This window comes from Citrus clementina, unplaced genomic scaffold (genome assembly GCF_000493195.1).
Source record: "Citrus clementina cultivar Clemenules unplaced genomic scaffold, Citrus_clementina_v1.0 scaffold_1, whole genome shotgun sequence".
NCBI classification, from domain to species: Eukaryota; Viridiplantae; Streptophyta; class Magnoliopsida; order Sapindales; family Rutaceae; genus Citrus; species Citrus x clementina.
Window position 1 is genome coordinate 28,554,784 of NW_006263303.1, and position 24,291 is coordinate 28,579,074.

General features: G+C 35.7%; 4 protein-coding genes and 1 non-coding gene across 7 annotated transcripts; 2 read left to right on the forward strand and 3 right to left on the reverse strand.

Annotated features, from left to right (window-relative positions):
* Window positions 1–392: 392 nt before the first annotated feature.
* LOC18054250 (FIP1[V]-like protein) lies at window positions 393–9,783 on the reverse strand. 2 transcript variants are annotated; one of them, XM_024178671.1, is made up of 9 exons: window positions 8,849–9,783; window positions 6,935–7,179; window positions 6,237–6,363; window positions 6,091–6,156; window positions 5,845–5,985; window positions 5,494–5,595; window positions 5,046–5,389; window positions 2,608–4,276; window positions 393–1,142 (listed from the first exon to the last, which is right to left on the reverse strand). In XM_024178671.1, the coding sequence occupies exons 1-9, from the start codon at window positions 9,629–9,631 to the stop codon at window positions 591–593; spliced, it is 4,029 nt and encodes a 1,342-aa protein (XP_024034439.1). In that variant the 5' UTR covers window positions 9,632–9,783; the 3' UTR covers window positions 393–590. The 2 variants fall into 2 exon arrangements, with proteins under 2 accessions (XP_024034439.1, XP_006453657.1); XM_006453594.2 differs by having other exon boundaries at window positions 2,596–4,276.
* A 2,222-nt stretch (window positions 9,784–12,005) lies between these two features.
* Window positions 12,006–15,062, forward strand: LOC18054251 (trafficking protein particle complex subunit 5). 2 transcript variants are annotated; one of them, XM_024192250.1, is made up of 8 exons: window positions 12,006–12,212; window positions 12,596–12,684; window positions 13,055–13,118; window positions 13,432–13,509; window positions 13,883–13,959; window positions 14,066–14,132; window positions 14,219–14,326; window positions 14,785–15,062. In XM_024192250.1, the coding sequence occupies exons 1-8, from the start codon at window positions 12,141–12,143 to the stop codon at window positions 14,941–14,943; spliced, it is 714 nt and encodes a 237-aa protein (XP_024048018.1). In that variant the 5' UTR covers window positions 12,006–12,140; the 3' UTR covers window positions 14,944–15,062. The 2 variants fall into 2 exon arrangements, with proteins under 2 accessions (XP_024048018.1, XP_024048019.1); XM_024192251.1 differs by having other exon boundaries at window positions 12,007–12,212; window positions 14,846–15,062.
* A 1,107-nt stretch (window positions 15,063–16,169) lies between these two features.
* LOC18054252 (probable CCR4-associated factor 1 homolog 6) lies at window positions 16,170–17,816 on the reverse strand. The gene is made up of 2 exons (XM_006453598.2): window positions 17,526–17,816; window positions 16,170–17,088 (listed from the first exon to the last, which is right to left on the reverse strand). The coding sequence occupies exon 2, from the start codon at window positions 17,028–17,030 to the stop codon at window positions 16,206–16,208; it is 825 nt and encodes a 274-aa protein (XP_006453661.1). The 5' UTR covers window positions 17,031–17,088; window positions 17,526–17,816; the 3' UTR covers window positions 16,170–16,205.
* Window positions 17,817–18,548: 732 nt separating this feature from the next.
* Window positions 18,549–18,622, forward strand: TRNAY-GUA. Its single transcript has one exon. It is a non-coding gene; the product is annotated as a tRNA-Tyr (tRNA).
* A 796-nt stretch (window positions 18,623–19,418) lies between these two features.
* Window positions 19,419–20,867, reverse strand: LOC18054253 (protein RTF2 homolog). Its single transcript, XM_006453599.2, has one exon. It carries the CDS (start codon window positions 20,707–20,709, stop codon window positions 19,594–19,596), a length of 1,116 nt encoding a protein of 371 aa, XP_006453662.1. The 5' UTR covers window positions 20,710–20,867; the 3' UTR covers window positions 19,419–19,593.
* Between the last annotated feature and the right edge of the window lie 3,424 nt (window positions 20,868–24,291).

The following is a 24,291-nucleotide window of genomic DNA, read 5'->3' on the forward strand; positions in this document are numbered from 1 at the left end:
AACCTGTTGTGGCATCCCGCCCAAACAAAGTAAACAAAAATGGCCGTAATTTCTAACAAACTACAGATACAAGGAAGATGAATCATTCATATCAATCTTGATGTTCCTACTTCCTACTCTTACATTGCGGAGAGTTTCGTCTTCACCTAGATCATCCATCAGTTACAGAATTTCTTTGAACCTCACAACTGAGGAAGTTGTCAACATCAAGCTAAAGCCTCGCCTCTGACAGCGCCGGCCTCCATTCCATACAACAACAGGCTGATCCTGTTAGCAGAATTTGCAGGTACAGTACAGGACTGAGCCTCCAAGCACCCAGACTAAATCTGGGTAATACAATTCAAATTAACACTAAAAGCAATTCTCTGTGCCACCACTAGTGACCAGTTACAGAGTTACAATCCCCATTGTATATACACATAATATAAAAAGTTATATGGTGGCTGCATGGTTACAAAATTATAAAACTATAGCTGAGGTACATTGCATATCCTAAGAACCCTATTTAAGCCATTTCAAAGCATAGGGCATGATAACAACTTCAGGGTTCAATAATTCAAAAATAGTGCGGGGAATAACTTTTCCCAACTTTAGTTACTGATCCACCTTCGTTTCCGGGCTGGCCGCTCCTGTTTGATTTCTGAGCCTGCTGCAGTCTCACTTTTGGTAGAAGGTAGAGGTTCACGCTCCATTTTCTTTATTGCCAACGTATCCTTCTCACTTGGCATTGGGAGCTTGAATCGCTCACTTCGCTTCTTCAGCTTCTCAACTGTGTCAAGGTGCCGATCGTCCACTGGTTTTGTATTCTCAGGATTACTACCATCTTTCTTATCAGCCATGGGGCTTTGCTTATCAACAGGCTCAACTGCTGTAGCAGGTTCCTCTGGAATTTTGCTGGTCTCTAAAGTTCTGCCATTACTATTCTTATTAATTTCTTTAAACTTCAGGGAAGATGACGACTTACTGTTGATATTGAAATCCCTCTCCTTATGGCTTGTCCAACGTTCCAATTTTGAGCGCCCTCTCCTTGAGTCTTGGTGTTCGTCATCTGAGGAAGCTTCTTCCTTCTCTTTTCTGGAAGAGTTACCGTGGACCGGTTTCTCATTCCCACAATTTCCTTGCTCATGGGTGTCTTTGACGCCCTAAAAAAAAAAAAAGAGTAAAACCAATCATGAACAGACAAGAACTACCCTACATTAAATTTCTAGCATTAATCCAAGGGTTCAACTTGTCAGCAAGCAACTTACCAATATTTTGTTAAAAACATCAGAGAAGACTCTATAATGTAACTTCAAATAGAGAGTGAGAAACTATATTGCATTTAAAAATACGGCAGTGTCTAAATATCTTGTCTGAAATCAACTTTGTAACCCATGCATGCATCTATTAATTCAATAAAAATGCAACATACTAATAAGCTAACAAAATGACAAGTCATGAGTAAAGGTTAGTGACAAATTGCCTTCAGTACTAATCAACGGATCAAAAGGGTTCACAATAAACATCACAGATAGTGTGCCACAAAATTTCATGTAAACTCTGACTGTGGTAATAAGAAGTCTCAATGTCAAGACTTCTTATTACAAAGCATAGAAGTTCAATGTCAATTAGATTTGACAACCTTGTCAAAACCGCATTAAAAATTTACTCAAGTTGTGAATAGGCCTAATCTTATCCAAAACATCAATTTCCATGTATTCATCAAAAGTATCACAAAATAAAACCACGATACAAGAAGAATTAGCACACTGCCTGCCAAGTACAAGAACCTCAACTTTCTCTACATATCCCGTCTCTATGGTTCCTCCTCAAAACCAGATAAGAACATAAGTAATCACTACTCTTCTCAGGTAATAAAATAAAGTGGCAAATGGTATGAATAATCTAAATTAATCTCACATTATTGGGGGATACAGAGTTTGGTATATAAAATAGAGAATTATTACCATTGTGAATAATTATTCCATTCCATTAATTTAGCATGTTAAATGATGCATCTACTTAGCTTATCCTAATCAACAAATGATTAACAAACTTGTGTGCTCAAAATACTAATTTATGCAGTTTAAACTATCCTAACTACTTGCCAAGCCACAATAAACAGCCTCCAGGAATAGGCAAGAATTTGATAGCATTTCACACAACTGACAACCAAAAGAGTCATTAGTGAATGTTGCCTAAGTATTAGGCAAACTGAAAAATGAGAAGGCGCATGGACTTGTAAACCAGGCCTGCAAGTTTGCCATGAAGAACAGTGAATGTCGTCGACTTGTAACAAAGTGCTGATTATAAAATAATGAATTCCATAGATACAAACTACGTATCAGTTTTAATATTCAGCAGTCAGCCTCCTACTTTAATCAGTTTCGGCTGCCTCAAGGGAGGATTGTTCTTCCCCACAGAAGTATTAGTTGGAGAAGGAATTGAATATTTCCAGGCCACAACAAAGGGTTAAATTGTACCAATTTGAATTTGAATTTGAAGATTTTATTTTCTATTCCATTTATTTAAATTAGCTCATTTCCTGAATTCAACTTCGCTGAGATGATTTCCCATCTCTAATAATCTTTATGCTCTAGTGTCTATGGAACATACCATCTCACTTACATGACCACTTTGGTCTTCTTGATTTCTCTTTGAAGCAACCAGACTGTTGTGATTTCCAACTTCAGATTCTCTATTTTTCCTTGAGCTTTCTTTATGTTTCTTCTCGTTCACTCTATTGTTATCTGAAGTATTTGCAGAACGATCATTACGAGGACCTGACCTTTCCTGCCTTGATTTTCTGTCCTCATTACTAATTTGATTTCCACGAGCATAAACATCCTCACGTCCCCTATGAGGTGGACGACTTTCATCCTCAATTCTCTCTCTCCTCTTCAGTTGTTCACTATGTCGAACTGTGTCTTTAACCTGATACTCTTTATCAGAACCCTTATATTCATCCTTTACCCTAGCATGGCCAACCCATGCTCGGTCTTCCGAACTACGACCACTCCTTACAGCACCCCGTCCTTCTTCTCTCTCCCTTTTCGAAAGAATTTCTTCATGCGGTTTCAGCCTGTGCCAATCTTCTCTCTCCCTCTGCCTCTCACCCCTTTCTCTCTGGGACCAGTTCTCATCCTTGTGTCTAACAGGATGGTGATCGTCAAAATTCTCTCTAATTCTCTGTTGGTCTTCTCTCCGCCGCTGATCCAAAATATCATCCCTCTCCCGCTTCCGACGACTGGTTAAATCACGGTGGCCATGCAAGATTTCATCTTTTTCAGCATGATCCCGTCTGACATATTCATCATCTTTCCTTCTCTTGCTAATATAATCATCCACCATTTCATACCTACTCTTCAAACTATCATCTCTTTCCCTGTGTCGTGAGCTAGCATCCTTGTCGTAATGAGGCCTATAGCTGCCGTTATCCAACTGCTTTCTTGAATGAAGAAATTCATCTCTGTCAATCCTCTCACTTTCCCGGGCCTTACCTCTGTGCCTTGCTCCAATTTCATCAAGATGCTCACGCTCCCTCTTCCTTGTGTCTTCAATTCTATTTTTTCTGCTGTAAGGTTCTTCATCTCTCCTTTGCCAGACCCCATCAGAATTTTCCCGCTCCTTTCGCCGATCAAAACCCTCAGGTTTCATTTGCATATCATGGGTCAAGCTAGGATCAAAATCTCTACGAGGATGAGAACCCTCCCTCCCTATCGCCACCATGCGATTTCTCTCCATCTCTTGCCTCCCCTCCCTATCTTTTCTTCGGAAACTCTGTTCGTTTTCCTCAGGGTGCTTCTTCATGCTTCCCATGCGTGTAGAACGTCTATCTTGCATTACTTCCTCATCACCCTCACGCCACTTCTTATTATCTCTGCTGCTACCGGATCTTGCTTTACTGTTTTCGCTACTTCTTGCTGCTCTAGAATCTTCCTCCTCATCAAATTCTTGCAGCTCAGGTTGTTCTACTTGAGAATTTATTTTTTTTGTCTTCAATGAATAAAGTGCTTTTCCATCTTTACGACTATCACTTGTGGTTACTGCATTTGTTTCCTCCTTTTCCACTGCAGAGCTTCCATCACCCAAAACAAGTTCATCATGCACAGCATCTTTATGCTCAACACTCAATTCCCTTGCATCCCTAACTATGACAGGAGATGACAATGGACTATGTTTACCCTCCATGCTTTCAACTGATTCTTCATCCTGATTATCATGGAATTTCCTAATTTGTGGGCTTTGACTTGGAGTCATACGAGGGGATCTGTCACCTGTTCTTCCTGGTCTCCGCCTGAGTCCACAGAGAGTGAGTTAAAGGTGTTACTTAAGTTCAGAGCAATCTAACTAATTCAAGAACAGACCCAAGATGAGGTGAAGGCAACAAAACCAATTCTCATTTCATTATGTTCTTCTCAATCAGAAACTAAACATCTAGAGAAGTTATCAAGAAAATTCATAGTTATTAAAAGAAATTCAGGCAATCTATCCTTTGGCTTTTCAAACAAAAATGTAAGTAAATTAGCACTCATAAGCACACTGTTATAGAAACTGGGGGTTTGTTTGGAAATGGTTGTAGCTTCTAGGATAATCTGGTTTAAGAATAATCAACTGTGGAAAGAAGTAGATGAGTTTCTGCTTAACCATTCTTTTATGCATCTCGCAAATTCTCTTTCAAGCTGTCGTGAAGGTGAATAATGAAAATGATACACAATATTTTGTTTGGTGAAATATTGTTATAACATGCGACATTTATAAAATTACAAACTTATGACTAATAAATAAAAGTAACTATAACCGATATATTATATATTCATATTTATTAAAAATCAATGATATTCTAATGCAAGGGGTGGTATCGCATTACAACAAATAGAGAATTTAAAATTTAGAAGCATGTCAAGTTTAATGCGTTGTTGAGCTGGCTTGAGGTAAACTGCTACTGTGACTCTTCTGACTGTGCAGTAGCAAAGGAAGTAAAATTCCAGTCATGATTTACGATGGTACTATGATTTAATTAGAAAGAGTGTCAATTATTACATCCATCAAGGATTATTCTATACCTCTGCTCATGAGAAGTCCCAATATTTTCGCCGGGACATTTAGGAGTTGGGCCCCTGGAACCAGGTCGATACCTAATTGGAGCTTCGGGAGGAAAGGGCAAAAGCCCATTTCCTTCAGGTATGTTATCATGAGCAACATTCATAAATGGAGCCTCATGTCTAACAAGCTCCCTATTTCGACTATCGTAAGCCTCTCGAAACCCATCAAAATATTCTGTGTCCACCGGTCCCATCTCATCTTCAGCTCCATCGTTTTCTCCTCTGCGATCCTCTCTTGGAAGATCATTGTCTCGGTCACCATTACCAGCAGACGAATCATCATCTACAGAGTCCTGGCAGACAATCTGTATCCAAGCACTTTCAGTTAATTTAGGCGCATGAGAAAAGTATAAACATAAAATGGATGCAGTCAAAATCAGTGCAATCAACAACAGGTTTTATCGCTAACCTCAATGATTGCATCTGAATCACGGATGCGAGGTGGACGAGTATCAATTGAAGGGAGACGTTCACCAGAACCACCTTCTACCTGTATCGCTCGGCCAGTTGGCTAGCAGAAAACAAGTTACATAGTTAAGTCTGGCGACTGATATAAAAAATAAAACATAATCCATCAAGAGCATGAGCCAATTTTGGAACACTCCTACATTGTAATTGCTATGAGAGCAACTCCAAATAAACAAAAGCAGCGACAAATAGATAAATACAATCTCTCCCAGGCAGGAGACACGTGATGAAAAAAATTGAATTTTCCTCTACGGTGAATGCTGAAAAAATAGAACTAGCAGCTGAGGCATACTATTGGCGGTCGCACACGTGCAGGTCCTTTTGTTAAATCACTTTGTCCAATATCTGGCTTCCCAAGATTTGTATTATCAGCAGGAACATCCAGAATACCAGTCGCTGCTGCTAATTCTGGGGGTAAATCGGGATCGTACTCCTAAATTGAAAGCAACAGAAAAAGTACAAACTGCACAAGTCACACAATCTATCCATGTGTACATAATTAATTCACAAACTTCCACAGACACATGCATCTCATTACCTGATCTCGCCCACTTTCATAAACACGAATTTTGCTTTGCATGGTAGTCTCTAGGCGGTGCTGTTCCTGCAGAATTTGGAGAAAGAAACTCCTAAGTCCACTTTTATCTCGTAAAAAAAAAAATACCATTATAGGTTAATAGTTACCAGCTGTTTGCAATAATCTTTCCAGCTCTCCTCATTCAACCCAAAATTGAAGAAGTCCGTGATGTCAACGCTAGGGTATTTCCATGGTTTTTCTTCAAAACCATCAATGTCAACTTCGAATATAGTCCTAGAAATCATAGAGATAACAGGATATATAAATGAGTCAACACCAACAATGAATTGAATAACTTTACTAAAACACACTGAAAACATAGTCCACTTTTTCACGCAAAACCGTGTTAAATAAACTTGAAAGAAGAGAATAAGATTGCTGGTATTTCAGCTAGGCCCTACGTGACAACCAGAAAACTGAGCTGGTTGCGATAATGCATGCATTGCGAAGATGATTTATGGTCACATTAGAAAACAAGTTACGACTAGCTAACTAAACTTAAAATTTCTGACAATCACATGTACCAGCTGAAAAGGAATATTAAAAGACAATAACACTTAGACAGAAGCATTTTGAAAGACCTTTTAAACTCTATATGGTATAGAATTATTATGATCAAATAATAATCATACCAGCATTTGTGTACTATTGAGAGTAAATACAATGATATTGTAACAAATCAACAAGAATACCAACTTCAAACAAGGGTAATAAGACGTCAGGAAAGGATTATTTATAAGGATCAAAGAAATATGGTGAAACTCAAAACACAAATAACCAGAATATGCAGCTAATGGAAAATTACTTGTGAGAAGGAAGCGTGAATTCCAGTCCACGCCCTGCCATATTGACACCAGAAGCAGACATTCCAAAACCAGGATGAAAACCTTTCTGCATGGGAGGAGCAGTTTTCATTCCTGCAGGCCGCCAGTCCCCTCTACCACGTCCAGCAGCAGGACCCATGTTAACAAGCGGACGAACTTGACCTGGGCCTCCTGCAGCGACGGCAGTAGCTGATCCGGGTATCGGAGCAGCACCAGGTCTTACATACTGCATGCAGCAGAAAAAAGATTACAAGGTTAAAGGGAAAACACAAACTGGCCAAAACAAATAAGTAAACAACTTAATCAAGATTAAAGTCACTTTTGCATTATGCTAGTAATTAAAGACAGCATAAATTAGGATGTTCAATTTTCATTAACAGTCATCACTATAAGCAGGACATCAAATAAGTTAAAACTACAGTTTTATGGATTACTGAGCGTCTTTTTCACACCTGGTGGTTTGGCAGTGCCTTTCACCTTTCACTGCCCTGTTATGGACTTGTAGTTTTAAGATTGATTTTTTAAAACAGCCAAGGATATTGTAGTTATACAACCAAAAGATTGATTTTCTAAAACAATGGACACCATGTGCGATGGAGAACTAATAACACCCTAGGTGAGTGCCTTACAATGCAACATTAGCTGACAGTGAGTACAAGCTAAAATTAACAAATGAAGCATACAGTCTAATTGGTCTACAATGGCTAGTGCCTGTGCAACAAATATGATTAAAAAAATTTGAAGTTTATGGGTCCACAAAATAAAGTTTTTTGACCATAATGGCCTGCGCTAGTTAATATGAAGTTCTTCATCAATATAATATGAAGTTATTGTCAGGACTTACATTCACTCTACCAATAGTCTCAGAACCCTACAATTATGGAAATAAATATCTGATTTGTCATTGGTTGAAAACTAAATAAAGCAATATTTAATAAACAGCAGCTTGGACCACTAACTGTGCCTTCTCAACACGTCGTATCAAGTATTTTCCACCATAAGCTGCATAGACCAAAGATGACATATTTAAAGGCTACGTCTAAGAAATTTTAGTGGGATGAACAAAACTTAAGAGTCCAGCCCACAGAATCCTATCTGTCCAAAAATAGTGATTCAGCAACTAGCTCTGCACTTCATCACTCAATAATTGTAATTTTATCCTTATCCAGCGGTTGTTTCTCTCAAATTTTTTCAGTAGGGGAAGCATTGGGACAATTATTGTAACCCCAGAAGGCAATTGTATTGATAGTAGCTCAGATCCAAAACCCAATTCTGGATATAGCTTCTCATCGGTCCAAAATACGCAAAACGTTCAATGTACACAACAATAATAGTTATGACAATTGGATGTTAACAAGTCCCAAAGCAGACAATCCCAGAGTTTGTTAACGGTTTATACATGAGATGTAATTACCATCCTTCCACGGCGGTAATCCTCGGACTGATCACTTGAGAGAAATCAATTATCACTATAACTGCTATTCAAGCATGCATTTCAGGTAGACCGCGTGTTTACACTCATAGCCTGTAATTCTGACCAACTAACTTTTTTCCTCTCTATTTAATAAGTGACTCCGGATCAAGCATTTTAAAAGCCGAAAACAATTAGGAAACGAACAGAATCCCTCGGTATAAACACACAATATTGTACATTTCAACACACTTAAAAAGTATATTAAAATATAAAATAATATCCTCATTTCATTAAAATGTATAAAAGATTTACAATTCTTAACTCTACATTTCAATTCATTCTCATTCTTATAATCAAATAACAAGTTAATCACCAAGCCCACTTACAAAGTCCCCAAAATTCCCGACTACTCTTTTTATTAATTTAACAACAATATCAGAGTCACTAACCATTATTATACACAAAACTACATGACACTAACCTTAAACTGAGAATGATATGGATTATGATACGCAAAATGATTGCTATACCCAATCTTTGCCGCAGCAGCAGCTGTGGCCGCCGAAGCAGCAGCTCCATTAGCTCTCTCTCCTGTCCCCTCCTTCTTCTCCGCGCCTCCCTCACCCATTTGGGCCGGTGCATCATCGCCTCCCCACTCTTGCTCCTCCACCATCAACCCCTGATGATTACTCGCATCCGCATCTGCAACTATCACCAGTGGGTCCCCATCTTCGTCATCATCGTCGTCACCGCCTCCTCCATCAATCAACATCGGCCGATGATTATCCTCGTTCAACACTATCTGCAAATCGTCCTCACTGTCACTCTCCCAATCATCCTCCGCTTCTTCCCCAGCCTCCCCCTCGTTTCGATTTTGGTGTTCCGAATTTTCAACACTGTTTTGAGAAATCCCGGGAATTTCAATCCCCGGCACATCATCGTCGTTTGAAATTCCGTTGTTGGCCTCCTCTATATCGAATTTCACTTTCACATCGTTGTCGTTGTCCGTGAATTCACCGTCGGTATCAGCGCGGGGTGGCGCGTGGAAAGAAGGAAGCGGCGGCGTAGGGGCAAGGGTATGAGGAGGAGTGGAATTAGGGGCGGATGCGGGGTGATCGTTGGATTTGAGGTTGAGGTCGAGGTCGATCGGACGGTGGAGAGAAGTGGGTGCAGCAGGGGAGGTTTGGTGGGGGGACTGCGAGGCGGCGGATAAGGGACGGAGGACGTCCGTGTACAGATCTCCGAACTCGTCATCGTCTTCCATTCGACAAGATTTTAGAGAAAGCCAAGTGAGTTTCACAGGGAAATACAAAGGAACAAACCAAAAATAACGAGGGTTTTGAGAGGTCCTATTAATGTTCGAGTTCTCTTCTTCAAGGGGGCTTTATTGTGTTTCTGTTCATTTTATATCTATTAATTTTTTCAGATTGTTTTGTTTATTTATTTGAATCACCTTTTCTTTCCCCTTAAAAATTCTGTGTTTTTTTCTTTAAATTATTTCAGAGCATAATATTAACAGGACCGAGTCAATTTGGTCCAATATATTACCTGTTCATGTAAATTTGGAATAATAATAATAATTTCGATTCAAACTCGAATTGAATTTGATCATAAAATAGCACTAAATTTAATACATAAATTGAAAAAAAAAATACTTCTATGAATTATTTGATTGAAGATCAAAATTAGATTATAAGTCATCAATTCTTGCACCATAAGTTGTTCTGTTTTTTTTTTTTTTTTTAAGTTTTCCTATCAAAGAGGTGCTGAATTTTTGTCACATATTTTAGTTTAACCAGGCGATCTATTATTTTGTGAATTTAATTATTTCATAACTAGTATCTATTGGTTTTTAAATAACATTATGGATGAAAATTTTGTCCTCAAAATTACTTTTATGATAATGTATTTACTGAACTATATTCGGTGGGTTGTTGTTCACACTAGTTTTTTTTTTTTATTATTAACATTGTATACAATATAACTGAAGACTGTAGTAAGGTCGGCAAAATCTATGTCTGGATCAGGATATGGCAATGTTGGACCTAACTTAGATGTATTTTTTAGACACTTGGACCAAACGTAAAAAGCCTAACACCGGGTCAAGTTTTTTAATTCAAATTTTTATACAAATTTTATATATTTTTTAAAATTATATAGGTATACTTTTTTTTTTTTTGTAATTTTATAATGTTTAAATTTATTTCAATAATATGAACCTTAATGGTGCGTTTACTTTATATGAATGAGAATTTGGTGGAATGAAAATGGGAATAGACTGGAATGGAAATGAGATTTTTATGTTTACTTGGCAAAAATAAATGGGAGTGAGAATGTGCTGGAATACCATTGACGTGTTTACTTAGCAAAATAAATGAGAATGATAATCAATTTACCAAAATACCCATAGTAATAATAATTAATTTATCATTATTAACAATATTATCATTATTGTTGTTGTTATTATTATTATTGTTATTATTATTAATAATATTATCATTATTAACATTTATTATTATTATTATTATTAAATTTTCTTAACTTTATTATTTTAGTTATTATTAATTACTGTTAATATTATTTTTATTAATATTATAATTATTAACATTTATTATTATTATTATTAAATTTTATTAACTTTATTATTTTAGTTATTATTAATTACTATTAATATAATTTTTATTAATATTATCATTATTAACAGTTATTATTATTATTATTTTAATTAATATAATTTTTATAATAATATTTATACATCTATGTAGATGATGAAAATTACATTATTATTATTATTAAATTTTATTAACTTTATTATTTTAGTTATTATTAATTATTGTTATTATTAGTTTTATTAATAATATAATAATAACAAAAACAACAATAATAATAATATTGTTAATAATAATAAATTAATTATTTTTATCATTATTTTTATTGTTAATAATGATAATATTAATAAAAATAACAATAATTAATAATAACTAAAATAATAAAGTTAATAAAATTTAATAATCAATGACATTTAAAATAATAAAATTATTTGTGATTTGAACAAGCGTAATTTATGAAATATGAAAAAATTAAAAGAATAAAAAAGTAAATTTATGTTTCATTCTCATTCCCAACCCCCCATCCCCATGGGAATGAGATTCTCAGTCTTTATTCTCAAATTGTGTGGGACTCACATAATTTATTCTCATTCCCAAATTCAATTGTGTCAAGTAAATATAATTTTGATTCTCATTACTTATTCCAAGAAGTAAACACACCATAAATGTTTAAAATTTTACAAAAAAATTTTTTTCATTATTTTTGTAAATCTTAAATTGAGTGTATAAGGTATGCATATTTTCAATAACATATTAATCGAGTTGTGCACGTTAATTATTTCGATCACACTAAAACTCCCACCAAATCCTCTTTCAAGTATTATCTTATTGATAAGTATCTTACAAAATAACTCATTATAAAACATAAAAACATAATTAAAAGTGTAAAAAAAAAAAAAAAGATTCTAGATGTTTTTGCGGGTAAAAGGTAGATTCTTTGGTTTTTATTTTCCATTCGAAGTTTAATCTGATATATATATATATATAATTTAAATTTTTTTTATAACATATTATTAAAAAGAAAAAGCCGGTCGAGTGGGGTCCGGTTTGTGAAGTGAACGACTCCAGTTGTACAAATTTTATTACCTGAAGTCGAGTCGCCCGTACTCCGAGAAGCGGCAAGCAAACAAAGGATCATCGAAAAGAAAATCGCGAGGCGAAAACATGATCGGAGTAGGGAAGATCAAGCAGTACTCAAACGTCCTCGACAAACCCCTCAGCAAAGGCAAACAAGAGGTCCTCTTCGAATCGCTCTTCTTCTTTTTTTCTTTTAATTTTTTTTGTTTCATACTCTGTTTGGTTACCGCGAAAATGTGCTGGAAAATCAAAAGCAACTGAATTCCATCTGAAGCTGAAATTTTTTGTTCCTCAGTTGCTTTCACAGCATTTCTTTAGCTGGCAGAGACAAGTAAAAATCAGATCTTGGCAGCAGATTATGACATTGTTTTTTTTATAATTATTTACTTAGATAAAAATGAGACATTCCAGTTATAGTATTAATTTTGAAATATATTTTGATTAATGAATAGCAAAAGTTAAAGAGTTGAATTTGAAAAATTGTTTAACTTTAGATATAAAGTTTAGATCTTTGAAAATTTATTTGTGGTTCTGATGGTTAGGTAAGTTTGAGTGCATTTGCATTTCTGTTCTCGGAGCTTGTTCAGTACAATCAAACGCAGGTTGACAATATTGCTGAACTAGAGCGAAGGTAAATTTCAATCTTACTCAAAATTAGCATAGATTGATCAAATTACACAAACATGTTGGCTATTGTTGACTGTTGGTGATGTACATATTTGTATACACAAATGTCTATGAATCCTTGTGGAAATGTCACTCTGAGTAGACACATGCAAATGCTAAATTGAATCATTTTCTATGGTTCTAATTATCATCACTGACCCATCATTTGAAAAATCAAACACAAGAAGTTTGTTTTGAAGAAAAATTTATTCTTTGTTACCCAATGAAGTTGAAGAGTGACATTGGTATAACTGGAAGTTTGGGTTTAGGCACTTCAAGTTGGATATGTACGTTATATTATATTTTGGCACCATTTTTTTCTGAGAATTATGCAGGTTGGAGGATGCAGGCTATGCTGTCGGTGCTCGAGTTCTCGAACTCCTTTGTCATAGGGATAAGGTAACATTTAATTATAGATTTCCTAGTCTAATACTTGTTGAAAATTTCATTGATGAGGACTCCTGTTTCCTTGTCTTTCTTATCCTCTCATTCTCCATACATCTTCTGCAATGAAGAAACTGGATGGCATGGAATAATGAAATTTCTTCTTTGCACTGCTTCTTTATCTACCAGTGTTACATGATGAAGTCATCTTCTATCTTTCGTTTGACATGTTTTTGTGATTGTTTTATAGACATTTGTCATATTTCATGGAGTTACAGAAGTCATGAATTTATTTTTTATTGTTTATTTATTCATTTTTTTGCCATAGGGAAACAGAAGGGAGACAAGATTGCTGGGTATTTTGTCCTTTGTACACAGCACTGTTTGGAAGGTCTTATTTGGAAAGGTGAGCAGTAGCGATCTTTATTTCATAAGATTATAGTTGAAAGGTCAATTGCTTCACCAAATCCATTGCATTGAGCTAGGCCTTTGATTTGATATTTGATTCTCTGGTCAAATGATGTGCTTTGGAACTTTGAAAGCAATATGGATCAGAGATTGTGTTCACAATGGGTTACCCATTTTAATCAGCTTGTCTATAGGAAATCCTGTGGATTAATGTGTTGGATAGCCATGCTTTTAATTTGTTCAAAAGGCATGTAAGGGCTGGCAGATTGTTGGATCTTTAGTAGCGTAACACTTCATTTTGTATTGTTCTGCGTCAAATCAGTTGGTAATTCACAGTTTATCTTACCACCTTTTCATTGTCACTTTAATAGGTAGCTGATTCACTTGAGAAAGGAACTGAACATGAAGACGAATACATGATCAGTGAGAAAGAGCTCCTTGTAAACAGGTTATTATATACTCATTCTTAATGCAACTGTTGCAACTAACTGTATCTTTGGTTTTATGTCAAATCCCAATTGATGATTTTGGTTTGAATTTTTTCTGAGTTGTAGGTTTATTTCAATTCCAAAAGATATGGGGACATTTAATTGTGGGGCATTTGTTGCTGGAATAGTAAGGGTAAGTGCAGCCATGATCTTTACAGATTGCTTGATCAGCTGGTGGACAAAAAAGCTCTTATTGGAATTTTCCTTTTCTACTTGCAGGGTGTTCTGGATAGTGCTGGCTTCCCTGCAGTAGTAACAGCACATTTTGTGCCTGTTGAGGGACAACAGCGTCCTCGGACAACCATTTTGATAAAGTTTGCTGAAGAGGTACTCACTTCTTTTTCCCTTATCGTGACGCTGTTTTTGTAGTCTCTGGTCCACTTCCTCGTGCACAAACGAAACAATCTGTTGTGCCTCCAGGCTCAGATGAGCTTAATGATTTAGGCTATTAGGAATTTTGTCAGTTGAAAAAGTTGGATCTAAATAGAACATTTTTTTATGGAATTTGCGTCCTTCCCCAGTCTCGTCTCTTGTGCGAACAATCAAGTCTCACCTTGCACATTCGTGCATTAACAAGTTTTCTGTTAACATCTTTATGGTTACCAAACAACTCTTTGAATAAGAGACCATTTGTATAGATGCTTATTCAAACTAATTTTGTTGGAAACATGAAGTTAGTACTTCAATTTTTCTGCAGCTCTTGTCAATATGTCAGTTTAGAGTTTCATGAAAGCCCAAGCTTGAGCTTGCAACTTAACCTACATTTGTTTTTCTCATCAATACAGCAGAAGTATCCGAGCATTTTTCTCACATCTTTACCATGTCTTAACCCTCCCCAAAAATTAGGTACTACGGAGGGAAGCAAGGCTGGGCTGATACTGGCACTGAAGCTATCCTATTTGATTTGTTTGAATGTTTCGCAACAGAATGATGAGGCTGTGTAGCTGGACTCACAAAACAATCAGGATTTTTCATGACCTGTCAATTATATACTTCTGCCAATATGAACTGCTTGTTTCTCTGGTATAAATACTGCGCTATGCTTATTGGCATGTAGACTATTGAAAGTAGAAGCAGTCTGCCACTCTCGTTGATGTAATTAAATGTGATAATCATTACCACTACCATCACTGTTTCATATGAACTAAAATGGATTGCTTAATCTGAGGATATGTTGATTTATGAAATTGTTATTGGCAAAGCCTTAACATATAATCTTAGTGTATGAATGTGAGAATATATTTTAATGTGGAGCTCCCTAAAATTTAGGTTTCTTAGACAGACCAATTTATTGCCTTAATTGGGAGAAATAAGTTGGGCATCAATAGTAAGCCACAACAAGAACCTAGGCATCTCAACTAAATGCTGATATATCTGCCAAATGATGCTCAGAACTCATGAAGCCAGCCAAAAAACAATAATCTGTTGTTACAAATCTACAACTTTCCCCACAGAAATCCCATCAATGGAAGCTTGTAATGGCACTAAACAACAATCACAGGAGCAAAAATCGACAACCAACTGGCAGGATTAGATAGACAGTGTAATAAATAAAATCCAAACTAACAGCAGTTGCGTATAATTGGATAAAACCCCTTGCAGAGCCCATGATCAGAAGTAGTGCAACAAGCTTTCTGCAGCAACTTAATCCTTTTGCATAATCCAAAGTGGAGAGAATATAAGGAAGTCACTGGATAAAACAATTTCAACAGTAACAGCTTGAAAAATAATCATAAGAGATTACACTGATTCAAGTACTAGCTTTTCAGGTACAGCATTTAAAGATCACTTTGAGTTGATAGAAAACGTATCCACAGCCCACCAAGCTGTGCTGACATATTTTGGAGAAGCATAACCAAGTAATTGCAATTTTAACAAAAGATAAAGAATACAGCTCTACTTTTTTACCTATATAATCAATTTTCCGGGGGTCCACATACTCTTGAAATAGTTTTCCTGTATATAAAGTAACACTCAAGCATCAACAAAACATGCAATTAACCTAGGCATATGGAAACACTTTGATTTGCCAAACTTGCAATAGAAAAAACACAATGCAGCTCACCATAACAATAATGGAAGGTATGCAGTGGGAAAAAAAACGAGAATAAAGCAACAATAGATGAAAAATGCCACAAACAAGTACTCTAGAAAAACACTTCTAATTTTTTTTCTAAACTTTTATATCATGATTTTCTTTTTTCTTTCATTGACTAATCTGTCCATTCTCCACACCAAGACCGTACAAAACACCAGCATATTTCTCAGGCGAGCCTTTAAAGAAATTGTCTTTCATTTTCATAAATGTACAACAAGTGAGCAAACTATCTGAACCAGCTTGGTGACAGATCCCAATTCTCTCCACTTCCAACAACTCTGCAAGCTTATTCAACCCACCATGAAGACTATTGCAGAATTTCATCAGATGCTTGATGTCATAAAGCGTAGGAAAATACATCTTGATCAAGTCAAAAAAACATGCTTGCGTCTCAGGCAGATCCTTACAAGTCAACAACTTAAGCAAGTATCCAAAATCATATCCGCTATGAAATGTTACCCAATGCACACTATCATTCAACACAATCCCAGACGACATCAAAAGCTCACTAAATCTCATAGCATCAACACCCTTCTCTTTGTTCTTCTTAAAATCAATGCCACTTCGGGATAACAGTTTAATAGAATCATAAGCATACACATCTTCATCAGGGCTGAACTCACGAAAATTGAATTGCCACAGACAGTACTTATCAGTCCCGTACTTGGGTAAATTCCCATTCTCGTCAGTAAATGTAAGGCCTAACTGAATTAACTTCAAGAGATCGACATTGACTTTCAAGTTTTGGTAATTATACTCAGAGCTACTCTTGAAATTCCCTATTGAACGTAAAACGATACCTGGGAACTCAGTGTCCATGGCAATGTAAGGGTAATCATCAACGATATCCCGAATTAAACTAAATTCATGCTCAAGATTATCATTCCATACTTCCCGAATATGAATCGATTCGCTTTTTGGCAAAATCGACATATTACTTTCTTATCCTCACAAGACACAAGTAATTCATAAGCTGATAAAAACCCAAAACCTGCAAAAACCAAAAGCAAGAATCCCAATTAAAAACCAAAGCAAAGCAACAATCATATATTTTAAAAACCTCTAGAACTCATTAATGATTGGAAAAAAGAAAAAGAAAAAGAAAAGGCACTAATTTTCAGTACTCAAGCAACATTCAACTTTCTAAAGCTACAGAAAAATTCTTGAATGGACGCCAATGGTCAATAAACAAAAGACCAAAATCTTAAAATCCCCAAAAAGAAAACCAAAAAGTTAACAAATGAAGCAGATGAACACTACCCTTAAATCAATAAAAGCAACCACCCGAAACCGCAAGACTCCACCAAAAAAATTGGAATCTAATAAACTGAAGAAACAAAACCCAAATCCTAAAAACCCTAGAGTTCAATAAATGAGACAAATTAGCAAATATAAAATGAAGATTAATATAGAAAAATGGAGCCCAGCCTTAAATTTTAGGAGATAGGAAATTGCTGGATTGGAGAACTGTCCGCGTTAATGGTACTTTCGGGGGGTTCTTCCTCGGGAAAAATCTGAAATTATCTCAAGAAACAAGCGGGGTTTATCGTTATTGAGAGTCAAAGGAAAGTTTATTTTTGGGGTTTATTTTTTTAATTTTCTATAAAAGGAAAGACTGAGGAAGGAGCTTTTCGGACCAAAGCTGTTAGAAACCTCCCCGAGTTTACATTGCAACACAAGGCAGGAGATAGACTGAGCTTGGAAGAAACTAGATCTTGATGGTTCACGATTGCCTCTATTTTATATGTACGGTTTGATTTTGTTACTCTCCCATTTTCATTTTTTGAAAAAATATATTACATTTTATTTTCAACAACTAATAATTTTCATTTTTACATTTTGATTTGAAATTTATTTGTGCTAAAATAGTCAAAAGTTCAATTTTTATAAAAATATTAATTTTAAATCAATATTATAAATAAAAATGATGTTCCCTTAACGAGTTTTGGATTTTAAAAATGATTGCCAAAAGAATCTATGAAGCACTTCCAACTGAGGGGCAAAACTAAATTAAATTTTAAAAATTAATCTTATATCAAGTATGCCTTCAAAAATACCTTCCAGACAAAAAGTACGCCTTACAAAAAAAACAATTATATTTTACTTTTGGGATTGTTTGAGCGATCTTCAAGAAAATTTTAAGAAAAATATAAAACATTAATTAATTAATGGTTAAATTAATTTAAATGTCTTAGCGGAAAGTTAGTTATATTATTTTAAAGAAAGTGAGATGGGGGGTTTCAATAAATGGTAAAATCTCATTAAAAAATTACGGTTTTCAATTATGTGTAGCATACCAAAAGTTCTAGAGTGTGTTGCCGTCCCTGAGTGATTTCATGCAGCTGAGCCATCTTTCTAAAGCCAAGAGAAGGCCGGATATTATCGAGAGTGAAAATACGACCATAGAATAAAAAGAGAGATGAATGGATCTTATGTTGCGAGCATCCCCAAGCTTTCATAGCTCAGTTGGTTAGAGCACCCGTTAGTAAAGCGGGAGGTCTTGAGTTCAACTCTCTATGAAAGCACACCCAAGCTTATATTTTTCGCCCCACCGACCCTGGAGGCCTAAATTAACAACATCTAAGACTGTAAGAACTATGGAAGTATCCAGGGACACTTCTTTCCACTATTACAAGCACAATTTTTTATCAGGACAATATGATGTTCTAAGGAAATTTGGGTTCTTTCAATAATCATATCAACCTCACTGCAGCAACAGATGTATCTCAACTCTTTAAAGCAATAATCCATGGTCATGTGCATTGGATACAAAGCCTTGCAGAGACTTGTGGCTCTCCATAAGAAAAGCGGACTTCTATGAGAGTATACTATGTATTGACAATGAAATGAACAAATGATCCTTGCCGTAAGAAATCTTCATACTACAAATTAAACTGACTATGAAGTTCCAGCAGGAAGTGGGGAGAAGAAACTGATAGCAAGTTTCCAACATGCATGATGTCTTTGCTATTCAAGGCAACACTAGAACAATAAGATAGCACCCACCTTTCTTTGGCAATAGAAGAGCTCTAGCTTATAAACTAAACAATATGGATTCTAAATTGAATAGGCTATTTCTCTGATAATAAATCTTTTCCAAATCCCGGGGATTAAAAAACATTTCATTTGGAAGAGACTAACAACGAGATAAATTGATGAAAGTGCGCATCTTACCCATTTGGAAGGCTATAATAAAAGAGAACCATCAAGCCAAAACAGATATACAAGTATATAATTAACCACATTAAACTGTCAAAGAAGCAAATTTTTAGTATCCACATCCAAAACATGGGATCACAAGTTGGCTTTTACCTGGAAACAGATTTCTAAGATTTATATTATTCAAGGCAAACTTTGACAACAAGAAAATGGCAACCTGGACACCCCAATAATTTCTATTCTAAACAATTGAAAGTTACAATAGAAGTAGGCAAGCAGCAGATCACTAATGATCAACTAACAAAAGATGATTGTTACCATCTTAAGCCATCAACAATCAGTTCCTACCAAGTGGAAGAGATCTGCATGAATAGGTCTCTTTAAAATCTGACTTCTTTGACGAAGTAAAGATTGATGCATACACTTGCTTATTAGCATTAGGTGGAGCCATATCAGCTGCCTTGAAACGCTTCACCGCGGGATTACCACTTGCACCGTTCACATTCCCTACCTTCCCATTCACGTCCACTTTGGCCAAAGCCTTCTCCCCACTCTTGTTTTCAACAGCCCCACGCTTAGCCCCACTAACTCTCAACGAATGCACAGCCACATCTTCATCCACACAGTCTTCACCATTCTTCACTTTCTTCACCTTCTTTTCCTTAACTTTCAACTTCTCTTCTTCCATTCTCTCTCTCAACACCGAGATCTCTTCTTCATTCCCATTAATCAGAATCTTATCCATTTCCCCAAACTCCTCATGGCAAACCAAACATGAGGATGATTTCACCTCTTTCAGTGCTTTAGTACTCAACACATGCCCACAAGTTCTCATTGCTACAAACCTATACTTCCCATTAAACTCTAGTCCTGTTATCGGGCACTGAAACCTAATACCATCACCATTCTCTTCTGCTCCAGGGACCCTCGAAAGCTTCACATTGATCAAATCCTTCAAACCCTTTATATAACTATACTGCTTAGGCAAATTCTTACTCAACAAAGCATGAACAAGCGCTTCTTTATTAAAGATGGTACCTAATTTATCGATAACGCATGGTTCCCTCAACGGCTCATTCGATAACGCGCAGTTACACCATTTCGAGAGCCTTTGCTCATTTGGGTCGATTTTATCTGGTTTTTTCTCCGCATACATGTTGAGATAACAATCTCGTGACTCAGCTCCGGTGGCGCCGCCATCTCCACCGCCACCAAAAACTCGCTGGCGTAAATACAGGGTAGAAAGAGGGGCAATTTGGGGATTTTTGAAAAGCGGGGTCGACTCGTCGAGGATTTTTCCATTGAGAGTGAAATAAAGAGACGAGAGAGACTGGTCCAGTGAAAGGAGAGAGCGTTTGAGGTGGTTTAGCGTTTCGAATTGGTTTGCGCCTACGGTTAGGGTTTTCAGAGAATTTGATGGGGATTTGATGAAAATTTGGGTTTTGGAACGCATTCTGTTTTGGGATTGTTGAATTTAGAATAGATCGGCTTAAAATTTGAGGGAATATTAATCCTTCCGAGGAAATTTAAGACTTTAAGATATGAAGACGAGATCGATACCAATGATACGATAATGCCTCAAACTCAACTTAACCGACCTGTAGAGCCGACCGGTTTAGCGAACCGACCAGATCGGTTAACAAATAATACCATAGGAGGTACGCGCAGCGAAAAAAATCCCTGTCGGTCCAGTGTGCGTCCATCACATGAGGGCCTAAATAAGAAGCCCAGACTAAGCTCAGCCCTCTAATTTTTTAAATATAATTTTATAAATTAAAACCTAATAATAATAATTTTAAAAAAAACTTAAATCCCTAAGTTAAGAGGGTGTTTAAATTAGAAAATATTTAAGAAATTAAATCTGTAAACTTTATTAACTTTATTTTATTTAAAAATAATTATTTTCTTTAATTCATTGTTAAATGTAACAACTAGCTGATTATTTACTCGTTATAAGTTTACAATAATTTTAAAATGTAATTAAAAGTACATGGAAGCCCAAGCCAATAATGGACTCCACCCTTATATTTTCTGCAATATGGGCTTCAAAAAGTCAGTTCGGCCCATCGATTTGCCATCTCTAATCATAGGATCGTAAATTTTGATCATGCGCATATTGTCGCACATATTATGATATACAAGAAGACAAGTGATAAGTTCTTATTGAATAACTATATTGCGGACGCCATACCTTCGTCAATAAGAACACACCACACATCCTTATGATTTGTGACGCGTCAGCCCTCTAGGGATCATTTTAATAAAATCTCTATTCTTTATTAAATTATTATATATCTTAGAATTTTTATTTTTTTTAAAAAAAAAAAGAGGCACACTTATGGTTAGTTTGGAATAGTTGCGAATTCTCCTAAAATATAGAGGGTGGAGTAGCTACATTGTGGTAGCACAATTGTCCCAAACAGACCATTAAAGTGCTTTAAGTTAATTGAATAGTTAAACATTCTAATTTCTGTCCCACTTGTTTTATCTTCATTGCCCTTTGTATAAATATTTTTGCGATTGCCAAGGTGTTCCCTCGAAATAGATTTAGAAAATTGAGCCCACACATTTCCCAAGTGGATTTGGGCTTTAATAAATTTAATAGATAATTAGCTTGGATCGAACTTCTTACCTTCTACACCAAACCTCTCGAAGTGAGCCCTAGGGGAGTGGCTTTGGTCCACTTTTACTGCATCAGAAACATATTTATCGTAATAAGGAGTGATGTGACATAAAACATATGACACAAGATATACATTTGCATAACATAAATAGCGTGAAACATAATGCCATAGTTCTTTCGCATGTATGTTCATCACATGAATTTAAGTAGGGATGGCAATGGGGAGGGGAGGGGAGGGGACCAATCTCCCCATACCCATCCCCGATATTTTACATATGTCCCCGTCCCCTCCCCGTCCCCGTCAGAATTGCTTGAGAGAATCTCCATCCCCTCCCCGAATAATAACAGGGGATCCCCGAGGGTCCCCGGTCCCCGAATAACTAATAGTCTAATATATTTTTTTATTTTCGATTTTAAATTAATCATATTAAAATAAACTCATACCGCTATTGTAAGCTCGTAACCAACTTTGACAGCACATTAAGGCCTCCAATGTGCTTGGATGAAGTCTGTTATGGTATGGGCTCACAACTCTACCACTAGTGTTAAAAGCTGATTCAGAAGCAACTGTTGTAATTGGAATTGCCAAAATATCTCTAGCAATTTGAGCTAATGTAGGATACCTATTAGCATTTGTCTTCCACCAATTCAAAATATTAAAATCTTCCATCCGAGGTATAACTTTCTCATCCAAATATGAATCTAATTCATCTGCAACAACTGCACAATCTCCATTGTTTACATAATCATCAAAACCTATCATCCATTTGGTTGCTTTCTTATAAGAATCTCCTGTAGATCTAGTAGAAGAACTACTACCAGTATAATCAAAGCAATAAACAGTTGGTGAAAACTTCAATTAATACTCTTCAACTAATTCCCGGCAAAGGGTGACCACTTTCCCAACATACAACTATTTTGATATTTATTATTTTTAACAATATTTATAATTTTGTTATTTATTTATTAGTAATTTTAAAAATAAAAATAAAATTAAAAATTAAAATGGGGAAATGGGTAGGGGATGGGGATTCCACCTCATCCCCGTCCCCTCCCCGAATAAAAAATTGGGTAAAAAATTTTCCCCGTCCCCTCCCCGAATAAAAAATTGGGTATAAAATTATCCCCGTACCCTCCCCGAATGGGGAAAATCCCCGAGGGTACCCGTCCCCGTGGGGATTTTTGCCATCCCTAAATTTAAGGATCCTATAAATATGTTTGCTCGTCCTTAGTAATACAGGAAATTATTTCAACTAACTTGCATGTTTGTATTGTGTGATTCTACACGTGTAGTATTTTACATACAATTGCATGATCGCTTTTGCTTGAATTTTACGTGCCTTACTCGTGTAGCCACCTTTGCATGATAAATTATATGTGCTTAGTAATGGGTGTTAGGATGTGTTTTTGAGTAGGTGCTGTAACTTTTAAGATGTAGCTGCTGTGGAGTAAAAGTTATAATTGTGGAGTAGAAGTTAGGAAAAAATTTTTACTAAGCTGTTAAAGTCCAGCTACAAGTATTAACAAACACCTTAGCAGCTGAATTTTGGCAGTCCAGCTACAAGTATTAACAAACACCTTAACAGCTGGATTTTGATAGTCCAGCTACCTCACCACATTTCTAAACAGGCTCTTAAGTGTATTCAATATAGGGCAATCAAAATAATATCTTTGAGTGGGCTTTAACCAGAACTTAACCAGATTTAACTTTACTTTTGGACATAACAAACAGAGGCTTTAGCTTGTGTATTTTTGCCAATTACATCCTTGACCTCGACAATTAGTCATTAATAAACCATATTTATGTTCAAATGATAAAGTCAAATCATGATTGTCATCGAGTCTGAAGATTATTTTGTTGGTGAACATGTTTAAATACCATAAAATAAGAGATTTTAACTTTTCAATTTGAACTAGAGTTCTAATATTACGTGTCACTCATTTATTGAATGATAAATTTTATAGTTTATATACTTATCTATAATTCAATAAATGAATGTCACATCAGTTGATATACAAAAATTAAAATATCTAGCATTACTCTTCAATACTATGAAATACAGAATATTCATTTTTCAAAACTAAAACTATTCTATTGGATGATAGTGCATATCAATCTTTGCATAACTAAAATTCATTCATGTTTTATCAAAAATATGATTTTGATCGTCTAATTTTTTTTTTTTTTATACAAAGGATTCTTATAAAATTGTAACCATTTACTATTATCACAGTAAAATATAATAAGCTAGAGAGATTAAAAAGAAAAAAAAAAGTATTTTCTGAAAACATCAAAACCATTTTCAATTTTCAAACACACGTACCATTACTACTCCTATTTTATCTATTATTGGTATAGTTTTGATTGAGTTTGGTGGGACTGTGAGGATTGAATAATATCAGGCCATTAGA

Coding starts and splice junctions, on each gene's coding strand:
- LOC18054250 (XM_006453594.2), bottom strand. CDS start 9,631: ATGGAAGACGATGACGAGTTCGGAGATCTGTACACGGACGTCCTCCGT. Junction 6,364..6,934: donor TTCACGCTTCCTTCTCACAA/GTAATTTTCCAT, acceptor TATGATTTCTAG/GACTATATTCGAAGTTGACA. Junction 5,596..5,844: donor CACGTGTGCGACCGCCAATA/GTATGCCTCAGC, acceptor GTTTTCTGCTAG/CCAACTGGCCGAGCGATACA.
- LOC18054251 (XM_024192250.1), top strand. CDS start 12,141: ATGATCGGAGTAGGGAAGATCAAGCAGTACTCAAACGTCCTCGACAAA. Junction 12,685..13,054: donor ATTGCTGAACTAGAGCGAAG/GTAAATTTCAAT, acceptor AGAATTATGCAG/GTTGGAGGATGCAGGCTATG. Junction 13,960..14,065: donor AAAGAGCTCCTTGTAAACAG/GTTATTATATAC, acceptor TCTGAGTTGTAG/GTTTATTTCAATTCCAAAAG.
- LOC18054252 (XM_006453598.2), bottom strand. CDS start 17,030: ATGTCGATTTTGCCAAAAAGCGAATCGATTCATATTCGGGAAGTATGG.
- LOC18054253 (XM_006453599.2), bottom strand. CDS start 20,709: ATGCGTTCCAAAACCCAAATTTTCATCAAATCCCCATCAAATTCTCTG.